The 17,688-nt window shown below is 38.2% G+C and overlaps 2 protein-coding genes across 2 annotated transcripts; both read left to right on the plus strand.

Moving 5' to 3' along the window:
- The first annotated feature begins 1,149 nt into the window (after positions 1-1,149).
- On the plus strand, positions 1,150-3,508 carry LOC113504090 (gastrula zinc finger protein XlCGF26.1-like). Its single transcript, XM_026886192.1, has 2 exons — positions 1,150-2,041; positions 2,471-3,508. The coding sequence occupies exons 1-2, from the start codon at positions 1,260-1,262 to the stop codon at positions 3,357-3,359; spliced, it is 1,671 nt and encodes a 556-aa protein (XP_026741993.1). The 5' UTR covers positions 1,150-1,259; the 3' UTR covers positions 3,360-3,508.
- A 7,959-nt stretch (positions 3,509-11,467) lies between these two features.
- Positions 11,468-15,033, plus strand: LOC113504091 (gastrula zinc finger protein XlCGF57.1-like). Its single transcript, XM_026886193.1, has 2 exons — positions 11,468-13,178; positions 13,209-15,033. The coding sequence occupies exon 1, from the start codon at positions 11,572-11,574 to the stop codon at positions 13,156-13,158; it is 1,587 nt and encodes a 528-aa protein (XP_026741994.1). The 5' UTR covers positions 11,468-11,571; the 3' UTR covers positions 13,159-13,178; positions 13,209-15,033.
- Positions 15,034-17,688: the final 2,655 nt, after the last annotated feature.

Raw genomic sequence — 17,688 nt, forward strand, 5'->3', positions numbered from 1 at the left:
GTTTTATTTTATTAGATTTTTAGATTTAAGATACCTAATATCATTAAATCTTCTGATATAGACATCGTACAATAATTTCCAAAAAAAGCATTACTGGTTTTTGTGTTCACCAACGGTTCCGAAAATTAAATAACAAAAATAAAGCATTTACTAAACAAAATTAGTACAATGCAGTGGTTATCAGTCATTATGAATGACTCGCTACAAAAGTACTACACGCACGCACACAGCTACGCGCTGCGCCGCGAGAAGTCCGATAGAGATAGCAATGTTTCGTCCGATTTTTGGCTCGCGTCGAATTGCAGTTGCGCGCTGCTTACACCGGCCTCTTAAGAGTCGATTTGCTCTGGATTACCACTGTTCAAAATAAGGATGGTACCAGTAATCTTGCGGAGATGCGATTACTCATTCGATGATGTAAGAAGATAGGCGGTACGAAGCCAACTGGGTTAGTTAGCTGACAGTATAAAAATAATAATTTTCTGTAGCAGAAGAAAATGAAGGTAGTAAGTACCAGGAAAGCAATTAACAGTAGGTGATAAGGGTAGTACCAGGAAAGCAGATAGTAGAGTTCATCAGGGTGATAGCAGGAGGGCAACTAGCAGTTAGCAGTAGATGTACATGAAGGGGGTACCATTAAATTTAACGGGCGGAAGAAGTCACAGTACTCACAGTACATCTGAAGGTGTATTCGATCTTGCAGAAATGACGCGATTGGCTTAAGTAACTAATTCTGGTATTTTTGTGTGCAATGTTATTATCGACTCTTAGGCGGTACGAAGTTCGCCTTGAAAGATAGTTTACAATAAATATATAAAAAATGATTTTATTTCCAGTCAAAAGATCCACTAAGGATCTATTTGATGATACGTTTTGAAACGGTAGTGACATCTATACTCATTTTTAGACACCGCAGAGTACAGAGACATCTGTTGGAGCGTTTAAAAGCTTTAGAAGGGCTCATATTTTTTGTAAAAAAACATTTTATCGGTACAAGTGTCCTATTAAGATACCGTCAGAAAAGCGAAGTAATTCAAAGAGTTGATTTGAGTAATTATTATATCACTAAAATCATCGCAATAACCATTTCTGTAGAAACCGTAATTTTATGACATAACGTCTGCAACAATCACTACAGTCTAGCTTGTCTATTGTTTGTCTTGTTTGACAAAAAGGACGAAAAGCCAGAGTTGACGGCTACTTTTTCTTATTTATTTTACGAAAACCAAAGCTAGTTATGGGATTATAACAACTAAAACATGGAAAACCTGTACTGCAGATTCTGCGCCGAGCCCAAGAGCTCCGAAAAGCTTTTGAACCTTCAGAACGACGCAGAAAAACACGATGAAATAATATTAAAACTCGCATTTGTGAATGCAGTGTATGTCAACGTTACGAACAGTGATATGTTGCCGAAAACGATATGTTTTATATGTTACAACAGTCTAAACAAGGCTTACGAGTTCCTCGACGGTGTGAAGAGAGCGCAAGACGTTCTATCTAACATTTTCACAGCAATAAATGAAACTAAAGACGACTTATCGGACGACGATCGAATACCAGGTTTTGACGATTTTCTTGGTAACGACGACTCCGCCGCTGTTAAAACCGAAGGGAACACGTCTAGCAATCACATTGGACAGCACATAGTCGACGTAAGAGTACAAGTGAAGCAGGAATTGAAAGAAGAAGCGTCAGACGGCGAAGATCAATCAAATTACGTTGACGCCTTAAATGTACATGATATTTTGAATGCTGCGATATGTAATGCCTCGTTTACGTCAAACGTGTACGAACCAGCGACGATACACGCTAAGGAGATCGGAGATTTGAGTAAGAAGGTCGTAAGATCCTGGAAAGAGTATCCATGGGTCTGTGGATACTGTAACATAGAGTTTTTAAACATTGATATGTTAAGGTCTCACTGTAAAGTTGTACACGGGAAGTGTTCTGCTTTCATGTGTATTGATTGCAAAGCGGGCAGGAACGAAGACTTCACTAGTTTTATGAAACATGTTAGGAAACATAGAAAAATGTTGAGGTATGTGTAATTTTTTAAGTAAAACATAATATTAATTTTTGAATAATACCTGATGAATTATTAGACTAATGTATGAAATCAATTAAATGTAAGTCCCCATGAGTGACTAGAAATAAAGAGTATGGAAAAAGAAATTATATTAAATCCTGTGTGATTTTAGTACATTTGATGAAGTTAATATCTCTTTATTAGATATGGAGTTATGAATTATGATTTCCGGAGTTCCTCCAGTTCTTCTCCATAATAATGATATTTTAGAACCGTTCACCTTGAGTCATTAGGTACTGTTACATTTTAAAGATCTGGAAAAACAGCCTATTTTAAAAATCACACTTAGATTTTGGCATTACACAAAATAAATACTCATTACTCAATCAATTACGAATTGAATGAAATGAAGAAACTAATTAGAACTTTTTATAATTTCAGAAACCACTGCTACTACTGTGATTTAATATTAGATAAAACGGACAGCTTAACTAACCACATAAAACAACACTTTCAAAAATCACAATTACCGTGTCCACTCTGCGGTGAGATATTAGAAAACGAAGAATCCTTAAAGATCCACGTCCAAGACTTCAATACGATAAAACAGAAACGAAGACCGAGAAGAAAACCCGGTACACCCATCACCGTAGAAGATTTAACCTGTGAACTATGTAAAAAGGTCTATAAGAACCCAAATAGTCTACGTGACCATATGAAGTTACACACGATTGACCGTAAAAGAAACTACACTTGTGATCGTTGCGGCAAAATGTTCTACAACAAAGGTACGCTCACATCACATATCTTATCACATGACAAGAACCGTCCCCACGTTTGTAGAATATGTAATAAGTCATTCTTATACCCAAATATGTTACGAAGGCATGTAGAAATGCATTCTGGGATTAAACCGTATTCTTGTGAGCAATGCGGACGGTGTTTTAGGCTGCAATACCAACTGAATGCCCATAAGATCATACATACGGACTCCATGCCATATGTATGCTCATATTGCAATAAAGCTTTTAGATTCAAACAGATTTTGAAGAACCATGAGAGGCAACACACCGGTGCTAAACCATATTCCTGTCAGCACTGCGGTATGGAGTTCACGAATTGGTCAAATTACAACAAACATATGAAACGGAGACACAATACGGACACTTCAAAGAAAAAGATTACACCAGAAGGAGTGTTTCCAGTTAATCCGGAGACAGGACAGATCATGCAGGTCCAGGATCCAGCGGGCACTGAGGAGTGGAAGACCAAGATCATGATACCTGGGAAAAGAGGGAAAAAGAAAGTTATTAAGCAAGAGAATATTTAATGTACAAAGCAATTTGATAACTTCTTTCATTATTGCTGTGGTGAACGACTGTAAATGAATAAAGAATTTATCATTATCGCACGCGCAAGAATTATTTACTATTTGACAAAAAAAAACAGCTTCGTCTGATAGATTTCCAAAAAATATATCTCATTCGTATTTTTTTCGTTAGTGTCGTAACATCCGTTACATGGGATTGGGATAACGGGAAAACAGTGAGTAAAAATATCTTGTGGCGTCACTCGTACCAAGTTAAAAAAGGTAATTCGTTATCAATTTTTTTTGGAAATTGTCTGACGAACTAAACAGATTTAGTTGCGCCTCTGTCAAATGATAAGTGCGTTTGATGTATTGCAATAATCAACATATTAAGTGAAAAATGTCATCTACAACAATTAAAATTATTTCTCATATCTACTTGATGTCATATTGACCCTAAGTGTCTGTAAAGTGTAAGAAAAATGATCAATGTACAATGCAATCATTCGCATGTCACCACGCCAAACCCACTGAACGCTACGTATCGCGAGTTTAATCCCCGCGTAGGACAAGCATTTGTGTGATCCAAGAATGTTTGTCCTTAGTCTGGGTGTCTATGTGCATGTGAAGTAAATGTTTGTGAAACCGCTTTTGAAACCATCTGCGACACAAGGATTAAATTCCTTAGTGCGGGAGTCGTTTTTCTTTTTTCATTCAACTATTTGATTGCGTATAGACATTTTAGCTCGTGACTGTACATAACAAAGACAATATTTATCCATAAACCTGAAAAAAAAACAAATATATAAGAAAAAAATCTTCTACGTTTTCTAAACTGTTTTTTTTCTTCGTATTATGATTGAAAAACATGAGTATTTTAAATAATTATTATTTAATGTAAAATTGTTGATAGTATTATTATTATTTAGTATTTTATTTATATAATAGTACGTACAATAACCTTAGTTATAAGTTGCACACAGCATCGAAAGGAAATGCAATATTATATTTTTATGATTAAAGTATACAAATGTATAAAGCACACTTAATAGTGTTAATAAAAGATTAGAATTAAATGTAATTATTTTTGTTATTGAACTAGCTGTTGCTCGCGTCTTCGCCTGCTGTTGAATAAGGTTTTAAACACATTACCCTCTTTAAATAAAATCTATACTAATCTATAAACCTGAAGAGTTTGTTTGTTTGTTTGAAAGCGCTAATCTCAGGAACTACTGGTCTAAATTTAAAAATTATTTTTGTGTTGAATAGACCATTCATCGAGGAAGGCTTTAGGCTATAAACCATCAGGCTGCGACTAATAGGAGCGAAGATACAATAGAAAATGTGAAAAAAACAGGGCAGGTATAAATCATAACTTATATCTTCTACCCACGGGGACGAAGTCGCGGGCAACAGCTAGTCGAGTATAAGTTGCAACTACCTCCATACCAAATTTCATCTAGATCGATCTAGCTATTTCGGCATGAAGTTGTAACAAAAACGCACGGACACACATTGACATATGAAAATTTAGGGCTTGGTGTGGTCTGGGTAAGTGACTGCGGTAGCTTAGTTGCTTAAATGACGGGCGCGTTGCACTAGGAATTCGAGTCCTGTCTGTGGTGAAAAAAAAACCTTGTATAACTTAGTTATTGATTCAAATAGTCGTCATAAATATCGGTCTTATTAATCATTGGCGATAGTTCACTTTCGCATACACTAATTAGATAGTAATAATAGTATTGCTGTTTTCCACAGGAAGTGACGTATTTTTTTTTTTTTTTTTTAGTGTTTTGGCAATCTGCTAACTTGCGCAACAATTACTGCCAGTGTCGCGTAGTGACCACACATGGGTATTCTGCGGGCTTAAAACTTTTAAGTTTTTTCAGGCGATATTTCGCTGCCTGTAACAACACAAAATATGAGTTAGTAGATACATACTTATCATAGAGATTATTTACAACCATAGACTAAATATAATATTTACAATTTTATATTGTTAGTGTGAATAAATTTAATAAAAGCACATATAATTTGGGGATTTGGGAAAAAGGAAAGGAGGTGGCGGACATTAACTGGGTTTTGGATCTTAAGCTTGCTTATGACTTGATCCATACTGCAAGCTTTGTTCCGGGGGCAGTTGAGGAAAATGTGGTCCAAGGTGCCTTCCTCTAGACCACACTCACACAGGGGATTATTAAGGACTCGGATTTTGTGTAAGAAAACTGGAGTGCAGCAATGACCAATGCGGATACGGCATATTACTGACGTAACCCGCTTTGGAACCTTTTTGAACTTGTGAAACCAAGGTTTGGAGGGGATAGAGGGCTGAATTGCTGCAAGTGCTCCACCCTTGGTCTTACTGGAAACATCCCAGTAAGATTGCCAGGCTTTGAAGAGGTCAGCTTTCGCCTTATGGATCAAGTCATAGGTTTCTATGCGGTAATGTGTCGTGTCTGCTAAACTGCTGGAGATAGCCGCCTTGGCAGCTGAGTCTGCGCACTCATTTCCCGCGATGCCCGTATGGCCTGGTATCCATACAAGTATTACCTCTACGTCCTTACTGGAGAGAAGGCACAAAAGTTCTTTAATGTTTATAATTATCGGACTACGGAGGTTATCTTTTACTGAGTTTTTAACGATAGCTTCCAGGGCACTTCTGGAGTCGGAGAAAATTATAGCTTTCGTGATATTGCTATGCGAAAAAATGAATTTACATGCCTCTAATATTCCAATGCACTCTCCAGTGAACACGGATGTCTCTGGAGGGCACTGGAATTGAAGAAAAGTTTTGAAGTTTGAAAGATAGACGGCAACCCCTGTTTTGCCATCCGGACTAAGCTTTGAAGCGTCCGTGTAAATTTGGGTGTGATTAGGCCACTTATCATTGACGAAGTGGGAAAAGCAATCGTTTGCCTGAACAGTTTCCTTATTGACGCCAATGAAAGGAGTGAAATTAGGGAGAAAGTGTAGGACCTTGTATGGGGAGGTGAAGACAGGTAATTTACTACACTGGCGAATCGGGGCATTCTCTCCAACCATACGTAGTTTTCTGAATGAGCTTAAAACCAAAGGGGGATCTTTGTGTCTCCAATATGAACTACGTCCGAGCAAGTTGTCCAGAGTGGACAGCTTCGGCAGCAGCTTGTGGTTAGAGTTAAGGACCATCTTGTACGTAAATTTGTCAGCAAGGTACTGCCTGCGAAGGAGAAGAGGAGGGTCGCCACTCTCAACCTGCAATGCGTTAATCGGTGTAGACCTCATACAACCCAATACAATGCGGAGGGCTTTTGACTGAACAACACCGAGCCGGGCCAGTGCAACTTTGCTGCACGGCTCCAACCAAAAACTGGCGTAGTCCAGCAAACTCCTTATTGTGGCATTGTAAATGAGTTTCAAGGTGAACGGATGAGCGCCCCACCAAACGCCTGCGAGAGCTCGCAACAAATTTAATTTCTTCTCACATTTGTCCGTGACATAGTTAATATGAGAGACACCTGCTAATTTGGAGTCCAGGATGACACCCAGAAATTTCACGCAGTTCCCTAAATTTATAGGGAGGCCTTCAACTTCCAGGCGAACATCCGGGATAACTCTTTTCCGAGTGAAAATGAGTGATGAACTTTTGGGGGCGGATAAACTAAGGCCATGGGAGACGAGCCAGTGATTTAGGGAGTCGAGGGATACCTGCATGGACGCCGAGGCCTGATCTATAGATTCATACGGCAGATATAGGCAGAGATCATCCGCATACTGCAAGATCCGGCAGTCACTGTTAAGGGCTCTGTGGAGGTCAGAAGTGTAGATGTTATAAAGTAGAGGACTGAGGACCGAGCCTTGAGGGAGACCTCTCCAAACGGTTCTGGTAACAGAGTCTACACCGGGAATGTGGAGCTTGACATGTCGACCGGAAAACAAGTTGCAAATGCATCGTCGCATCTTAGCCGGAATGCTCAGCTGGCGTAGTTTACTACTGAGCACGGAAAGGAGGACATTGTCATATGCAGCCGAGATATCTAGGAAGACCGCTAAAACGGACTCGTTTTTTGAGAGAGCGATCCGCGTATCCGTGACAAGGACGCCAATGCTATCCATGGTGCTGAGTCCTTTGCGAAAGCCGAATTGGGATTCGGCCAAAAGGCTACGGCTTTCGAGAAACCATTCCAGCCTGTTCTTTATGAGGTGTTCAAGAATCTTACCAATGACGGGAGAAAGAGCGATTGGTCTGTAATGGTCTGCACTGTTGGGAGTTCTTCCTGACTTCAGGATAGGAATGATAAGCTGGGTTTTCCAGTTATCTGGGATATGGGAAAGAGAGAAACAGGAGTTGATAAGGGATAAGAGGTACTGGCGGCAAAGAGCTCCAGACCTCTTGTAAAAGGAGTAGGGAAAGCCATCAATCCCCGGGGCTGAGTCACGGACGTGGTTCAGAACTGCTTCTAACTCGGACATGGAGAAGGGTAGATCCAAGGGATCGTTGGACAGGATGGCGGGGTTTGGGGGTGCGGGACATTCCTCGCTAAGCAGAACGTAGGGCGGGGCTAGTTTGCACAGGAAGTTGGGAGCCAGGTCATGTGGAATAGTGGAAGGATTCTGGGTTGAGCAGCCACGGCTGTATCCCTTGAACTTTTTCCAGATGATCGAGGAAGGGGACGTTGGAGAAAGGGAAGCACAGAATTTTTTCCAACCTTCGTATTTATTCTTTTTAAAGAGACGCCTGGATCTAGCAAGAATCCGATTGTACTCAATCAGGTTGGTCACCGACATAGACCCCACGTACCTAGACTCGGCATCCTTCCGGGCTTTGACCATGGCAGAACACTCACGGTCCCACCACGGCGGGGACGAAAGCTTTCCAGAGGCCGAGTTTTTAAGGGGAATATTATGTTCAGCGGCCAACGAGACAGCTTCAGAGAATTGCTCTATACAGGCATCGAGGTTATCAGGAGAAACTTCTGGCAAGGAAGGGACCAGGGAGTCAAGGGTTTGGGAATACAAGTCCCAGTTTGCATCCGGGAGCTTGTATTTTAGGAGAGGAGGTTTGTCTCTACTGGGCAGCGATCTGTTAGTAAGGGTGGTGCGGATAGGATAGTGATCGCTACCGTGGGTGTGGTTTAGGCGCTGCCATTCCAGCTAGCCCGTTAGGCTGGTTGAGCAAATAGCAAGGTCAACACAACTTCTACTCTGTCCGGGTCTGGGAAGGCGGGTTTCCAGCCCACCATTGACAACACAGAGCCCGACCTCATCGATTAGATCGACAAGGTCCAGCCCCGGGCCATCACAGTGGTCAGATCCCCAAAGGACGTGGTGGCAATTAAAATCACCCAAGATTATAGTGGGGTTTTGGACGGTACAAATACTTTTGACGTATTGGAGACAGGTGGGGTTCGGGGATGGGATATAGATAGAAATAAAATCAATGCCCAGCAGGTTAACACCTACAGCATTGATCTCATCTCCGTGGGGGGGTAGGGAGAGGGGGGAAAAGGAGAAAGAATTATTTATGAGTATAGCGGCTCCGCCATACCCGTCGGGACGGTCATCACGGAGCACGCTATATCCGGGGACATTAAAATGGAGGCGTGGGGTTAGCCACGTCTCTGCTATAGCGAAGATAGCTGGAGTGTGAAAGTTAATCAAGTGAGTGACCTCATGTTTTTTTGGTAGGACACTCCTGGCGTTCCACTGCAGGAGATGGAATTTTGCGGTTGGAGAAGAGGTTGATCAAGTTACTGGCAACGTGGTCTGGTAAGGGGAAGGATGTGAGTATAGATGTGAGCAACATTACTATTTGCTCTACTGCTGAGATATTTTCATTGGGAGAGGGGCTGTTGGGAAGGGCACAGCCGTTGGCGGGAGTGGGGAGAGAAAAACTATTCAGGATATTTTGGTGGGCCTGACGATCATACCCTGGGGAGAGGGGAGCATGGGATTTTGGGGGCAGGAAAACAGTTTTCCTGTAGGATGTGGTAGTGGGAGTTTGGTGAGAGTGATAGGGACGAGCTAATTGGGATGGGTGGAGAGACTGTTGGGGGGAAGGAGCTGATGCGACAACATCAGCAAAGGACTTTCTGGCTGGTGGGAATATTTTTGCTGCCTCAGAATATGACAGGTTTTTTTGTGACATGCAGGATTTTATATTTCTCTGCCTTTGGTACTCAGGACATTGTCGGCTGGTGGCCAGATGATGTCCTTCACAAAATAGGCAGGTAGTTTCATCTGCTGAACATCCCTCACCAAAGTGGTCTCCACCACAGCGGAAGCACCGTGGTTTGGACCTACATTGGGTCTTGGTGTGACCATACCGACAACATCCAAAGCATTGAATTGTGGGGTAGTTATAAAGCTCGACAAGAAGTGAATTATGACAGCAAAATACACGTTCAGGGAGAACTCTCCCATCAAAAGTTAGAACTACTGATGAAGTGGGTAACCATTCGGCTTTCCCATCATTAGTAACCTTCCTGTTTAACCGCCTTATTTTCAGAATCTTTCCACAACCTGTAGGGGATTTTAGGTTATCCGAGCATTCTAGATCCGTCCAGTCTGCTGGGACACCCTTTACTACACCCATGCGGGTAATATTAAAAGTAGGGATCAATGTAACATAGCCTTTTTCTTTGAGGAAACTGCTGTCTATGAAAGCATTGGCGTCTGCTGGGGCTTTAAATTCCACTGAGATACGGTTCCTACCAACCTTTTTTATGCCATCCTCAGTAATATTTCTTACCTTGTTTTTTAACAGCAACTGACCAAACCTTACAGGATGCATAGTTGAACCCGCCTTAGGGTCCACCTCTGCATACGATACGAATACTATGAACGGGGCAACGTCGGTATCTGTGTATTTCGATCGAGCTATGAGTGATGGTGCGGAGATTCTATCACGTTTCGATGCCAGAGATACTGAGTCCTCGGTGTTCGTGTCGTTTTCTTTGCTTTCCATTGGGCGTTTGCGTTTAATAGACGTTTGAGTCTCCATTGCCTCAAATGACGACAAAGGAGCTGTTACAACAGGAGTGTAGGAAAATAGGTCTAGGGATTGGGGATTGGGGTCGGATTGGGGATTAGGGTCGGGTATGGGGGGATCATTGGGATCTGGCGGGCGGCCCGGAGGCCGGTCGTCAGCGTCCATTATTGCGCGGCGACTGCCGCATAAAATAAGGAAGTACTATGTACTTACCAGTAAATTGAACACACAAAAACACAAAACACACAAGACACACACAAATATATAAAACGCACTCAAAATACAGTCGAAAAAACAAACTTCTACTGCCCAAAAGCTTAATAGAAGAAACTCCACATGTGTTAGTCAACAAACACAAACCGGACATCAAGTGACGTATTATAGCTATATCAAAAGAAGAATATTAATAGATTAGACGGTAGAAAACGAAGGCAGCGGTACAGTTGATAGAAAAAAAAAACATTTGTTTTTATTTTTAACTTGGATATCTTTGTGTGCCTAGGTGTTATAGTTCCTTAACGATACAAACAATTTTTAAGCCGCTTAAGCCCCCTCAGCAAGATCCCTCCTCACTCGTAAAGTTCCGAACACTGAAGAAATAAGTACCTGCTGACTTATTACTAAAATTTCGATGAACTATTTGGAATAATGATGCTGTTTTAATTTTTTGAGAAAGATACTTATTTCATGTGAAACCTATAATTATTTTGTTTCGGCCTTAGACGAGACGAGGGTGCGCCATCTACCGTAAGAAAATGTTGTTTTAATCCCATGTTTTAATCTCTGATCATCATGTTGATGATTTCTGCAGTTCTTGTGTTTTTCTTTTTATCTTCTAGTATATTTCAGAAACGAGTTTTCCCAGCATTCATTGCTGTCTGTTCCGAGATTTTTACAAGGAAATTAATTTAGTGATGTAAAGTGATTTACGGTTTTTCACAAAATAACTTTATTGATTTTTAACATTTAATATTCTTCATTCATTTATAGAATTACTCATTTTATTATCTCAAAATACGAAAACTATTTTGCCTCCACCTACAATCTTGGTGAAGTAGTCTACATAAAAACCGATTTTAATTTAAAATATTGATTAGCATTCCTTGTTGTCAAACTTAGTAAAAGAAAACAAAGTGTTTTTGTTGATAATCTGTATCAGTGCACTGTGTGTGTACTCGAATGAAATGTCATAATTGAGAAATGACGATCGTTCGACTGTGTGTATCGAAACTATAAATTTAATCATAATTGCGTTATTCCAACATGAGTGACGTGGAAAATATATACTGTCGGCTTTGCGCCGAGTTAAAACCCAACAATAAACTAATAGATCTAAAAACTGATGATGAAAAATCACAAGAAATAGTCACCAAATTAACTCGACTACATATAGAGTTAAATGAAAATATGTTCCCAAAAACGGTATGTTTGATGTGTGTTACCTCATTACAGAGCGCTTACGAGTTCGTTACGACTGTAGAACAAGCTCAAACAGTTCTCAACGACTTGATACTAGTTCGGCAGATTAAAAAGGAGAAAAATGTTTCGGACGACGAAAATGATGTTACCGAAGTCCCTGACGATACTTGTCAAGATTATTTAGTTGTTAAAGTTGAATCTAAGCCCGCTGAACCGAAGCCCACTGAAAGTAGTTCGAAACCAGTTGAAAAAGGTCCGAAAAAGGGTCCACAGGTTTACAGAAAGCGAAATCTTAGTCCCACAATAGAACCGGTACCAGTTAACGACGTTAAACTGTCATGGAAGGACTACAGTTGGATGTGTTCATACTGCGACACTCTGTTTCCCAATGTTGATGAGTTAAAAACACATTCTATGGAGTTCCATAACGCTTGCAATGCATTCCGATGTACGGACTGCAGACGAAGGAAGTTGAGGCTTGATAGCTTCTTGATTCATGTTTGCAGACACCGAAAACACCTGAAATTCTCCTGCTATAAATGTCCCATGAAGTTTGCAACTGTAAAAGTTGGAAATTATCATAGAACGAAGCATATAAATTCTAATTACGTTTGTCTGGGATGCAACACAAATTTCACAACGAAGAAGGATTTGAATAGTCACGCAAGTAAATATTACAAAGAGACACGAGTAAGAAAATTACCAGATATACCGCAAGATGATACTTTAACATGCGTAATATGCCACAAGACATGTAGAAACCGAGGCAGCTTAAATGTGCATCTACTAACACATACAGACAGAAAAAAGAACCATACCTGTGAAGTATGCGGTAAATGTTTCTTTCAAAAGGGCAGTTTGGCGGAACATATGCTTCAACACACAAATGAAAGACCGTTTCCCTGTGAAATATGCAAGTTTTCCTTCAAAACATCGAGGCAGCTACGAAGGCATGTGGGAGTGCATGATGGGATAAAACCTTTTGCATGTGACCAATGCGGTAGATGCTTCAGATTAAAAAAGCAATTACTATCCCACAGTATAATCCATACGGATTCCTTTCCACATGTCTGCTCATACTGCAACAAAGGTTTTCGTTTCAAAACCATTCTCAACCAACATCTGCGTCAACACACCGGTGTTAAACCTTACAACTGCAGTATCTGTCAACGGGACTTTACGAATTGGCCGAACTTCAATAAGCACATGAAACGAAGGCATGGTACGGACATGGCAAAGAAGAAACACACACCAGAGGGAACGTTTCCTATAAATTCTGCTGGTGATGTTATATACCCTGCAGGAGATTGTCTAGATTGGAGAAAGAAAATTATGATGGCTACGCAAAAAGAGAAACCAAAAGTTGATGATAAGATTGAAACCGTAATGCAGAGAGAGTTGGTACCTACTGGTGAAGTCAGTAACAATTGAATAAAATTATTTAAAAAAAGATGTATAAAGAAAATTGTAATGAATTGTAAATCGAAGAGTACAGTCTATGGTATAAATATTCCAAGTCGAAAAAAAAAATATTGTAAATAAAAATTAACAATCATAGACTAGATGTTTAAAGTTTTAAATTTTAACTATTGGTGTTGTTAAATCCTATTCTGGAATAGTATTAGATATTATGTGTTGTGAAAACTATTGAATATAAAATAGAGCAATATTAGGAATTTGTCAACGATGTGGAAAGCCATAAGAGGCACCAAACGTAGGATAAGAAATAAAACAGTAATATTATAAATGTTAGTAGTTTGTAAACAGATTTAACCTAACCTTAATGTAAATCAATCTTATTGGAATCTAACAATGAATGATTCTTTTATTCTTGTCTATTTTAGTCAGCAACAAATTTTTCACATACCAAGATTGTATCAAATATAACTTAAAAAATACAAATCCAGAAAAAAAGCTATCATAGTTGTGCTTATTAGAGGCCCTACCTCTACAAATTGCTGATGAGAGCAGTAGTAATTATTGTTCTCACAAAAGGGCCTGCCTCTTGAAATAAAACCATTTCAGTTGTTTTAGCAGGACGCCACTCTTCGCCAAGTTGGACGTTGCCTTGATTTCACAATTGTCTTATTTGCTATGGTAGTCCCAATTGACGTCCCCTGGTACCCGAAAAAGAAAGTAAAGTTTGTTAATATGCTTGAAGCAGTATTAAATATAGGTATTATAGAAAAAATAATCACAGAATTCTGTGCGAGATGAATAAAACTAAAGAGTTAGATGTTTATGTGAACGCACATGCTACTAGCGCCTCTAGTGGAAATGTCTTAAACTAACGAAACTCAACCTTTTTCAATGGCCTCGAACGCATTTGGATCATACCGTGATTTTATCGAGCCTCCTAAGTATTTTTTTTTTGGGAGTCATAATAAAAACACAAGTAGCGCTATATTCAATAAGTTTCCAATAAAAAAAGCTAAGTAAGTCCTTATCTTTAGGCCCCCTTTAATAGTTATATTGATAAAAACCATGCATTCTGAAACAAAATATTCGATAATTCAGCATAATTAAAAACTTATATTGTTGGAAGTTACACCGAGAAATTATGTAAATAATAAATATTATGATTGTTATTAAGTAGATAAGTGAATTTAAATCGGCGATAATGATCAATCTTTTTCGTTACAATAATTGAATATTGCAATATTTTTTTTAATTAATTAAAAGAAGAAGCGAACTATTTTTGTACTTATGTGCACAGACCTAAGTTTATATAGACAGTATCGTTACCCAGGTATTTAATAAATCAGCTTGTATATTCTTTTTGTCTTGCAAATGAATTTTAATCTTTTAGATACTCGCATTGGTTGAGGTGCCTACTTATAAAAAGGTGAACAATCATAGTATATTTTTGTCCAAATATCCCTTAAGTAATAAAATGCTTCTAAAAAACAACGATAAAGATGACAAAATCAAAAATACCACTGAAATATATCAGACGTTTATTTATTTAAAATCCGTTTACATCAAAAGACATATTGTTTACCTTATTGTTTCAAGTACATAGCGCAATGGAGTAGGTATTGGTACTTCTAATCTTGTCTTTCTTTTGTTGTTTGTGCCTGTAAATAATTAAAAAAAAAACAATTTCTGGGTTCATCCGCGCCAATAATTTGTGTATTTATATAAATAAATAAATGTATGTGTTTATGAAAAGTTATTAAGTTACTACCTATATTATTATTAATTAAGTATTCGAAGGCAATAAGTGTTATTTAGTTAATTAATGGATGATTAAACTCTGTTTTAAATTAACTTAATTAATTAAAGGTATGTTAAAATATGGTGTGATTTGTTGTTTATCTATAGAACATTAAAAATGAATCCCCATTTTCCTTGGTCACGGCATTACGCGAACGGCTGGACCAATTTTGCTACTTTTTTTTGTTGTAGATATTTGTTATTGTCAAGAAAAGGAAAAAAAATGAAAATTATTTATATGCATAAAACAAACTGCTAAGTGACATCTTATCCCACTTCCCACTAATATTATAAAGGCGAATGTTTGTGAGTGTGTGTGTATGTTTGTTACTTCTTCACGTCGAAACGGCCGAACCGATTTTAATGAAATTTGGTACAGAGTTAGCTGACACCCTGGATTAACACATAGGCTACAATTTAGTACGAGAAAATATCTTATTTCCACGGAAAAGTCGAATTGGCGGAATATGTATGGTGGACTTTCTACCTCCATATTTTTTTCAAGGAGGATATAAAATCTTTAATCACACTATAATTAATAGGAGCCGAGCAGTGATGAAAAATCTTACAAATATGGACAGAAGTTGCGTGGACTCCAAAAACTAATCCGATTTCAAGAAATCCTAAGTTATATCTTCTATCCACGCGGACGAAGTCGCGGGTAACAGCTAGTTAACTATAGATTTAAATGAAACAAACAAATTCAGTAACACACTTATTTACTAGCTATTAAGGCTAAGCAACGAGGCGAAGTCTTTTCATTCAATATTTTCTTAAATCTACAATTTTCGACGCCATTTTCTTTTAAATACATAACGCGATCGAATAATACCAAGTTTTCTATGACTGGCTGCAAATAATTTTGCAAGAGAATAAAAATTCCCGCCCTTTTTAACTTCATTTCAGTCGAACGCCATAATGACATAAGTTCCTCTAAATCAAAAGTTGGATTCTTAACTTTATCTGCATTGGTTAAAGGTTCATTTTCGATTAAAGTAAATCCGTTGGTAGTTGCGTCGAGTATGTAAGCTTCAAAATTGTGGTCCATTGCTTTAGTTTTAACGGCTTTTCTTTTATTCCTTTTTAATTTACAGTGATCTGAAACAGATATTTATAACACTATAAGAAATAGGAAATGCCTTAAAATAATCCCTCTACGCTGACATAGACAGATAACAGAAAACTTGTCGTATCAAATGAAATTTACGAGATCATAACGTAAAAATGGCTTGCCATTGAAAATTCTGTTCAAAATGATCAAATATCTTGTGATACAAGGGTTGAAACGAATAGGTGCTGATACTAGCGCCAATTCGTGCAGTGCCAAGAGTTGGAACTACGCTAGATCGACAGCTAACGACGCTGATCTGATAACACTTGACCGCAAACCATTAGATATCCAGCTTGATTTGATTTCATAGTAATATTTCAGGACTGAATCAAAATCATAACAGTACTGGATTATTAAAATACTTACATTTCACCGCAAATACTTGTAATACAGCTCGAGAGAGTAAATTAAAAACTAAATCTTCTAATTTTTCACCAACAGATGGAGGTTGCGCCGCTAACCTCAGAAAGGGCACTCCTAAATATTTCTGCCCTTTATTCTTCTCAAAAATATTCTTAAAACTATTACTTAAAGGAAAATTCTTAAACAGACCATCATTTCCATCCATTTTATGGTAACAACAAGGCATAATAACCATCGCCTTTGCGTCTTTCATTTTCAAAAATAGGTTTATTGCGTCTATGGTTAAGTCAGCGCAAGCATGAAGGCCGGTTATACAGAAATCCCTATGATTTTCAAACTTATCTTGCAAATAGTTTAAAATATTTTCATCCGAATTTTCAGTGATCATATGTTTAATATATTTTACATTGTCTATGGAGTTCAGATGATACTTCCGCTGTCGTTTTTTGGCGCCAACGTAATGACTTTCATTACATTCGATTCCTAATATTTTGTAACCAGTGGTTTCGAAGAGATATTGGTCCAAATAGCCCTGGAAAATAAACGTAAAAATTTCAAACTTAGGTACTTATTTTATTAGGTACTTAAAAAACGACTCCCACACATGAACGGTGGTTTCAATAACATGAATTACGCAAACGCTTGTTCTAAGCGATCATTTAACTCTGTGAGCCACACATCGCTCAATTAATTAAATACCTATTGTTGTTTTAGGTAGATAATCATTGTTGTCTTTAGAAATACTTACCAATCCAGATCCAAAGTCGACAACAACCTCGCAGCCGATATCCTCACACATATCCTTTATTTCCTTAGCTAAATGTATTATTTCATGTTTCTTCTTAGGACTTAAAGGGACATTTATATCAATTGCCAAAGGATCTTCTAGAAAATAATCGTTGACGGCTTGTAATCTTTCTAATTTCGTAAAGAAATTGTTTAAATAATCATCATTTACTGAAGACAAATCGAAATTCTCTTCAAAGATATTCAAATCATCGTTTTGAATATCAATTTTATCTAATACGTTATGTAATAGTATGTCTGTGTTTGGAAAGTTGTATAAATATTGATATTCGTATAAAAATTCAATGCATTCTTCGAAGTATTTCTCGGCACTGTCGAAATTTGGCGGCAGCGACATTTCGAGCTAAAAAAAGATCGAAAACAATTTTCAATTGACAAACAGATGTAAGAGTTATTTAATGCACAATAAAAACAAGATTTATAATATTTATGTTAACTAAAATATAAACTGGGACGAATTCGCT

This window comes from Trichoplusia ni, chromosome 21 (assembly GCF_003590095.1).
Source record: "Trichoplusia ni isolate ovarian cell line Hi5 chromosome 21, tn1, whole genome shotgun sequence".
NCBI classification, from domain to species: domain Eukaryota; kingdom Metazoa; phylum Arthropoda; class Insecta; order Lepidoptera; family Noctuidae; genus Trichoplusia; species Trichoplusia ni.